Below are 9,002 nucleotides of genomic sequence, written 5' to 3'. Positions count from 1 at the left end.
ATCGGCACTTCATTAGCACTTACATACACCAAACTTTACAGTTTTTACAAAATGGTTTGAACATATATAATTTGCCCTGACTTCTATAACTAAATATCTAATATGCCAGCATAATGGCATAAAAATAAGTTTTGAACCAGCGTTCAGATTGTGTGCAAATCAGTGCATATTCAATTACATCGTGCCTCATTTGCACATTTTATTTAACATTTAAAAAAATGGAATACAAAACGTCAATTCGACGTGCTGTGATTAATCAAGGAGTCTTGCCTTAGGAGAAATAAAAAATACGATAAAAAAAATAATAATATAAAAAGAAATAGGACAGTTTGCATTAGGTCTATTCCACGCAGGTCACAAAAGCTCGCAAACAGCAAATAAAGGATGACTACACAACCCAAAGAGGGGTTCAGCAAACAGCACTCGGCTCAAACAAGTGTCCATGTGGCCATTCAATGCACAAGGGCATGTTTGGAAACGCGAGTGTACACTTCTGCCAAAGTCCAGCACTCATTCATCAAGTTACACTCAACATGACCCAAAGCTCCCTGGGCCTCATTTTGGATGAAATGTAGGGGTCAAACTATGAAACTACAGACTATAACCACTAAAGTTGCAGCACACTGTGCTACAGCCAGCTCGAAACAATCCTCTTTTCAAGGCAATGTGGTCCAGGTAATTCTAAACGTCTTTGTCGGGGCAAATTTGTAGAGATGAATCTGTCATCCTCGTAAATATAAATGCAATTCACAGGAGAGCTAAACCCAACATGGTGCTAATATCTCTGCAGTGAATATACATACGGAAAAGCTTTAAATGATGGTGGGTGGAGTTTGTTGGGCTCACACAGGGAAGTCTATGTTTCAGCATGCAGGGTAGTACATAGAACTGGGTTATTTATACACCGTGGCGCCTCACCGGAGGGGCAGTACCCCTCACTCTCAGTGAATGGAAAGCACCAGATACCTCCCCCTTCGAGTAAATAGATCTTATCAATGAAAATAGTCAGCTCTCCTCCCCACTGCCTTTTTATGAATGGAAATACCTGTCAAAAATGAGCCACCTTCATTTTTACTGCACATGAGGGATATAGAAACTGGATATAGTGCTGTTAACAGCTATAAACGTTTAGGCAACTGCTTTTTTTTTTATTTTTTTTTTTAGTGTAGTTGATTTATTATTTCTGTTTCAGTAGCAAAAACAACAACAAAAAAGGCATAGGGAATTTTATGAAGTTGCTAACAATCCATACTTGATTTACAGATGTTATATGGTTCTAGCAACGCTATGAAACAAAAAATGAAATAAAACGAATAAAAATGTAATAAACGTTGAGAAGTCTACATTAATACAAATGTATATCAGAAAACATTTATCAGAGAAGACAAGAAAATTTGTATTGTCCTTCATTCACCAAAAGTTGTGATCAAGAAACGGCTTATAGTGTGTAAAGTACACCATCTAGAGGATAAGATATGATCTATGCATCCTTTTTTGAAGACATCTTGGAAAAACTGTATTTTATACACTTCCTGGCAAAAAAAAAAATAAGTTACCGTCTGGATTTAAATAAGCAAACACTTCAGATTTTAGGATTGAATCATTATTACAGTGATTAATGTTTCTGACATGTTGTATGTTTGTCAACACTTCTTTTAACCCTACCTGACAACATAATGGCTGTTTAAGAAATTAAAAGCTACACTGCATCATTTAGGGTTAAAAAAACATTAATCACTGAAATAATGATCCAATCAGTATTTGCTTTTTTATATATAAACTTGGTAGAAAATTCGTTCAAACAAACAGGTCATTCAGAAGTTATAACTATACACACATTAAACCATTTAAAATGGCTAGAATTCAGTATTCAGCAATTTGACCAATCATAAGAGAGTTCATTTATATACAGAACTCTTAAAGGTACAGTAGCAAAAACAGGGTGAGGTGGGGCAATATAAATCTTCCAAAAGGCTCTAGCATAGGGGTGCCCAAACTCGGTCCTGAAGGGTCCAGCAGAGTTTAGCTCCAACTTGCCTCAACACACCTGCCAGTTAGTTTCTAGTATGCCTATAAAGAGCTTGATTAGCTGGTTCAGGTGTGTCTAATTGGGGTTGGAACTAAACTCTGCAGGACACCGGCCCTCCAGGACCGAGTTTGGGCACCCCTGCTCTAGCAGAAGTTAGCTAACATTTCTTATGGCAGCTTTATTGAAAAGGTCAATAAGTAGATGGAAAACGGTAAGCTTATATAAATGTGGACTTCTATATTGAAAAGAAATGTAGAATAATAAAAGCTGCCCAGTCTTATTTTTAACATAGAAGTGGCACCGCCATTCTAACTGAAATACGCTAGGCTTTCAGTGTCAGGCAATTTTTTTTTTTTTTGTCTTTTTTTAGTGGTTCTAAAACAATCAATTACACTTAATAAATAGCTTATTTCAGCACTGAAAAATAAGGTGGACATGAGAGCAATTTGTGTGAGTGCATGTATGTTCATTAAACCAGTCTGAAATAAAGTTGTTGTTTTTTTCTCAAAACATTTTACTGGATGAAAAGTAACGTACATCTCTTTAGGCTCACACTGTCTGTTGAAAAGTAAATTGACCAATAAAAAGCAAAATGACAACAAAAACATATATGCTACCAAGTTTGAAGGCCTTAATCCAGCACATAATTGCTGTTGTGCTGCTTAGAGGCCTTTAACATTGCAAGAACATTTGTCAATATAAGATTTCAGGCTGCCAAACTAAGCAACACTGTACTTACAGTAGTCCTTTTGCTGACTGCTATTGGGTTCATTGACAGATTTTGATGAAACTGTATCAATTCCCAACATACATCTATCATAACAGACTTGGGAGAAAGAAAAAAACGAGGCCCTTTCGGTTTGAGGACACACAAAGATTAATGGTCACGCTTCAGTCTTTCACAATGACTTAAAAAATGGCCCCTAATAAACAGACTCTTAAATCATTTGTAAGCTTAATTATGATGGTTCTAAACACTAATTGAACTATTGCTGATTTGACATCTTACCATTAGCATCAGTCTCTTGCACCAAGAACAATCTGCAATGTACATTGCAAAAATAAACAATGCAAGCCATACACATATGCTCAACAGTCATCGAAAACTTGATGCATTTTCACTTTCTAATTAGAGCGTTTTCACATTAATCCTGAACAGAGGCTTTCAACTTGCAAGTACATTTACGACTAATCGGCTTGTAGTACTAGTTTGACTTTGTAAAACAGTTACACCAGAATATACTGCAGGAATCTATGTCGTGACAATGTCAAGATGAAATTTGTACCTAAATATAAACGAAATAAATCAACTTCATTATCTGGTGCTAATTTCCTATGATTGGACAGCTTTAATAAATAGGACAAGTTCAGTTTGGATGTTAGAAGTGAAGCACCAATTTAACAACTTAAATCTCTAGTAAGTGTATGAAATTACAGTAGACTTCCTACTTAAAGATTTACGTTTACGTGGAAATGGAAAGGAGCCATGAGAAATGAAAGACAACTAATGTCCAGCCTAGAACAAACAGAGTAAATCACTAAAATTGGTTAAAAATTCTTTTTTTTTTTTTTTTTCCAAAATTGACAGAAAATCAGAAATAAAGCACTCTAAGCTCCCAAAAAAACAAACTTTCCAAACGTTGCACACTATCAAATTCAACAGCTTTGAACCTCACAGACATTCATTTAACAAAACATGGAGCTTGAGCAGTTTAAAATAATAAGCAACAAGTAAGAGTCAGAGTATCAAACATACAGACAAAACATCTCCCGAAACCACCTTCAGAATCTGTATGTGGAGATTGTGGAAATGAATTTTTGTAAACCAAACAAACACTTAACATAACACTAATAAACAATCCTAACACTGGAAAAAAGCAGCACTCTTAAGTTTTGCCTCCTTGCCTTCGATTTTTTCCGACGTTTATTGTGGTCCCTCAACTGTGTGTGAGAGCGACAAGATTAGATGGGAAGAGATGTAGTGTGGTGAAAAGCTGGCCTTAGGAGATGCACAGTGCAGACACACATTGACCTGTGCCTAAACAGAGGAAGCTTGTGACAAATGAGAAGAGTGCAGCGGAGTCTGACAGCGTCTTCTCACTCATAGCCCTCGTTGAAGCTGTCCCAGTCCCCCGCATCCTCTGGTCCTTCCTGGTTGGGTGGATACTGGAAATCGGGCTGGTAGTTCTCAGGGGGGCCGGGAAATGCATTTGGCCCTGTCTTGAGTCTGCCGCTGTCAAATAGGGGAATATGTTATTAGTCGACCAATAAGATGAGGAAATCTTTTCGAGAAGGCTGTTTAAAGCAGCATGAGTTACTCACTGGTTCTTGTGTTTGGAACCGCTGATGTGGGCCTGGTACTGCTCCACGGAGTTCAGCTCAATATCACACACAGTACATGGGTAGCCCTTCAGTGTGGAGGCTGATAAAAATTGCGACAAAAACAACAAAGTGACCACAAATCCTCAGTTTCAAGGTTAAAATGGAGTAAGTGTTATACATAAGTGGATGGCTATAACTAGGGCTGTGCTGACAATACTGTGATGAAGTGATTTTAACAGATCTTTGATGAACCAACATTCAAAAGATCCATTTTTTAGTCTGTTTTCTGATGATGTGTAATAAGCTTTTGGTATTTATCACAATTTATACAATAAATACAGTTTCGATACTGTTACATTTTTGCGGGACAGATCAATGTTGCCACTTGCCTCAAATGGTTTTTGTACTTTAATATTCACAGACACCAGTACATAATAGGGCCTTTCGCACCGCAGGAACCTTTTCATAGTACCAGAACTAATTGTGGAACTACCCATTTTATGGCGTTTTCGCACTGCCGGAACAGGGAGCGATTTTAGTACCGGACTGCCTTTTTCTAGAACCAAAATTCTAGAACCTGTTGTTAACGTTGTTTTTCTTAGTTTTCGTTGTTGAACGCCACGCACAAATGACGTCACTGTCGACCGGTTCCTAGTACACACTGTCGGTGCGAATGCAACCCTTTAAATGGTACTGGGAAATAGTTCGCGCAAAATCGTCCCAGTACTTTAGTACTGTCCATTTAGTTCTGGAACTAAAGCGGTGCGAAAGGCCCTATTGTGTTTTAATTCACTGTATAGCCTACTTGTGATTTTTTCTCCCAAAATTAGCCAAATTCCATGGCATTCTGCATTATACTGCAAGTCCCATATTTATGACTGGACTCTGTGATTACATCTGCATCGCAGAAATCCCTACTGTATGCATAAACACACTGTATTTGAAATATAGCTGCAACCCGAATATAGATTTTAAACAATTTATGGTGCATATAAACATGGTCAATGATATTCCTTATGTTTTGTGCAACTTGTTCGAGATAAATTTGAAGTTAAATCAACTGTAGTTGATAACCATAATTCATTTAGATTAATTTTTTAGAATAATATACTTACAATGTAAGTTTGCAAATGCAGTTGAACATTCACAGAATTGTGAAGTGTGCACCTTTGTTAAAGCACGTCACTGGTTTAATAATTTGTATATGAATTATATAAATTATTATACTAATTTATATAAATTAGTATATTACTACATAAAAGGGTAACTTCTGGCTGTGTGTTACTGATGTAATTCCCACATCAAGTTCTACATATGGGATGTGAGACCCCCTTCTATGTTCTGACCTGGTGCAGAGGACGGCCCATAGGTCTCCATCAGCTTCTGTTTAGTCAGGTGTTTTTTATGTTTCTTGCCATTGTAGTGCTGCTGAGCCATGAGGGGATTGTTGAAGGAAGCCTGGCAGATGGAGCAGAAGCGGTTGGGGTCCTGCTTTGCTGGCCCCTGCCCACCTTCAGGTAGCCCTTCATCCTTCTTCACCTGCGCTTTGGGCTGAGGTAATGCTGGAATATGAGCAAAAACACAGCAGGTCAGCTTTTCAGTGTGAAACAGAATGGAATGCATATGCAGTATCATCATCATTTAACATTTCTATCCTATTTTTTTATTAAAAAAAGCCTAAACTATTAGATGTGAGATCAGAAAATATGATCAATTGCTTTGCATTTGCGGTGTACAATATACCTAGATGTTATTAAAAATGAAACCTAGGAATACTGTATAATGCATTACAAAAATACCCAGTACAAAAGAACTGATCGCAGAGCAAGTCTAACTTGTTTTTACAAGTGTACATCTCATTCTGATCATTCCAGGATTTTAAGCACTAAATATCATGACAATCAAGTCTTCTTACCAGGAGTCTGCTGACCAAAGGTCTTCAAGCGAAGGTTCTTGGAGTGAACTTTGCCCTGGTAATGTGACTGTGCCACTACTGGGGACGAGAATGTCATGTTGCACACATTGCAGGCTTTGTATTTGTCCCCTTCGTCGACATTAATGGTCTGCAAAACATAACACTAGCCATTAATGCAGGACACAAACACATCAGTGATCCAATATTCAATAAGTCTCCATCACATCTGGCTATTTATCTGACTTACATCACCTGAAGGCTTGAACCGTTTTGCGATGGGCTCCTCATTACCATGAATGCTCATGTACCGGCGTACTTTGCTCTCATGCTTTTTGCTCTGCAAGAGACAAAAAAAATTTACATTAGAAGCTATCACATTTAGTAAGTGCTTTTGTCATGGGATAATTGTCATGAAACATTTTCCAAGCTTTATTTACCAGTAGTCAGTTATCATGCTGGAAATACATGTAGCATGTTTCATCAACGTTTGGGTAAAAACGTCTTACATTTTGACAGTCTCTGATCAAATAATGAGCAGATGTTAAAAATCATGGGTGATGTAACAAAATGCTGGAACTGGAAGGTCATGTTGAGCACACTTCATTGCGGGATACAGACTGACTTGGCACCCCCACAGGCCTGTCCCAATACCCACAATACCCAATACTGTCCCTTTTAAGGGAGGCCAGCTTACTGGGCAACCATCTTGGGAAATCTTCTACTTATTTATTCTGTCATGGGAGTTTGTTTACTAGAACTGTCACATTGTGAACACAAATTTCTCTCATTTATTGTAATTCAAGTGGCTCGCCTCTACTATATTCTGTCTCTGATAGTACCCAGCACTTTTCTCTGTTAAAATAACCATGGTTTTATTATAGTAAAAGTGTAGTAACCATGTTTTTTGGCACATTGATTACCATTTGTATAACCACAGTTTTACTACAAATACCATGGTTAAACTGTGGTTAGTGTAGCAAGACGATGGTTAATTTGTGGTTACCATGGTTTAACTATAGTAACCATGGTTTTTTGGTTTTATTTGAAGTAAAACCATGGTTAATTTTCGTAAGGGTTGCAGGCCTATACTGCAGATTTTAGTCTGGGTATTCAAAGCAAGCATACAGTGGTGTGAAAAAGTGTTTCTTTTGGTCTACTTCACTTTGTCAGGCAGGTCCTATTTAAGAGATTTCTTGATTGCGAACAGGTGTGGCAGTAATCAGGCCTGGGTGTGGCTAGAGAAATTGAACTCAGGTGTGATAAACCACAGTTTTAACAGGGGGGCAAACACTTCTTCACACGGGGCCATGTAGTTTTGGATTTTGTTTTCCCTTAATAATAAAAACCTTCATTTAAAAACTGCATGTTGTGTTTACTTCTGTTATCTTTGACTAATATTTAAATTTGTTTGATGATCTGAAACATTAAAGGGTGACAAACATGCAAAAAAATAAGAAATCAGGAAGGGGGCCAACACTTTTTCACACCACTGTACATAAAAACAGAGCATACTGCAGAAGTAGTACGAGTAGCATGCTAGTATGCTATTCTGAAATACTTGAAATCAGTATCTAGTCCCCAAAACCCCGTTTTGTACTGTATTGGCTGAGGAACAAAGGAAATGATGCGATCATTTAAACTTTGTCCACATGAGTGTGAATTCATACCTGGTAATGTGCAAGTTTCTGGGATTCTGAGATTAAGACAGCGCTACACACTTTACACTGAGAATCAGAGAACAAGTCACTGTGCTCCTTTATCATTCGGTTCACTGAAAGAAAGATCAGCATCAGAAACAGTAACTACAAAGCGGCATTTCATTGTTATATAAAAGACACGCATACAAAACAGCTTTGAGGCAAAGTATGCAACGCTCAAATCAAACCTAAAAAGACTTTCTTTGCACTTAGGTGCAAAAAAATCAGACTATGTCTTACATCGACCTTGGATACGCTGTTCTTCCTAGACACTATAGCAGCAGTCCTAAGAGCACTGAGGAGCTATGCTACCATGCTTTACACTCCCTCACACTCTCAGGCACTGTACACTCTCGGAATAAATGTCATGTTTTGCTTATAAATAATGCATCGAATGTAACACCATTTATGCTGAATGAATGTCGCCTATCTCTTACCCCCGGCCGCCCCTGACGGTAAATAGGGAAAATCTCCATTCGGCTCTTGCTGCGCCATGATGTTTGCAGGAGGCGGATCGCGCGTGCGCAGACGATACATGCGCCGCACAAGTCTCTTCATATATCCTGTAACCCATTTTTATTCTATTTACAAACAAATGTGTGAACCATTTATCCTACATGCTTCACAAAATTATTTCTATACACGTCTACGCAACCACTAAGCAATGCAGATGACGTAAGGGTCCGTAAAATAACCTATATGTGTCTTGTTGCTATGCGAGTTGGTTTATTTCGCTAAAGGAATCGTTACTTTCTAACCTGGCAAGTGAAGTTGGCATTCTTTTAAATTACGTTTAATCTCCCAACTGGCATTTTACCAGTTTTAAGTGTTATTAATGCACAAATGAACACTTAATTTCGCGTATGATTTGACAGTAATATGTAATTATTTGCACCTCAAATCTTTTATCTTTTTGGCGTGATTAAGAGCAACGTCTGGTTCGTGAATTAATCGTTTTGTGGAGTCGAATCTTTCCGTGAACCGTTTCACAAACAAGTTACGTAATCAGATTACTTTTTCAAGTAACTAGTAAAGTAAC

General features: G+C 37.8%; 1 protein-coding gene across 2 annotated transcripts; it reads right to left on the bottom strand.

The window, feature by feature from the left end:
* Positions 1-2,411: 2,411 nt before the first annotated feature.
* Positions 2,412-8,651, bottom strand: LOC107692783 (zinc finger protein 346-like). Of its 2 annotated transcripts, none has more exons than XM_016491970.1 (7): positions 8,401-8,651; positions 7,934-8,037; positions 6,514-6,603; positions 6,267-6,414; positions 5,698-5,913; positions 4,352-4,451; positions 2,412-4,262 (listed from the first exon to the last, which is right to left on the bottom strand). In XM_016491970.1, exons 1-7 carry the CDS (start codon positions 8,519-8,521, stop codon positions 4,127-4,129), a joined length of 915 nt encoding a protein of 304 aa, XP_016347456.1. In that variant the 5' UTR covers positions 8,522-8,651; the 3' UTR covers positions 2,412-4,126. The 2 variants fall into 2 exon arrangements, with proteins under 2 accessions (XP_016347456.1, XP_016347457.1); XM_016491971.1 differs by lacking the exon at positions 8,401-8,651 and adding an exon at positions 8,204-8,372.
* Between the last annotated feature and the right edge of the window lie 351 nt (positions 8,652-9,002).

The sequence above is a fragment of the Sinocyclocheilus anshuiensis genome, unplaced genomic scaffold (assembly GCF_001515605.1).
Source record: "Sinocyclocheilus anshuiensis isolate Anshui unplaced genomic scaffold, SAMN03320099.WGS_v1.1 scaffold943, whole genome shotgun sequence".
In the NCBI taxonomy this organism is placed as follows: Eukaryota; Metazoa; Chordata; class Actinopteri; order Cypriniformes; family Cyprinidae; genus Sinocyclocheilus; species Sinocyclocheilus anshuiensis.
This window is presented reverse-complemented; position numbering and strand designations above follow the sequence as displayed.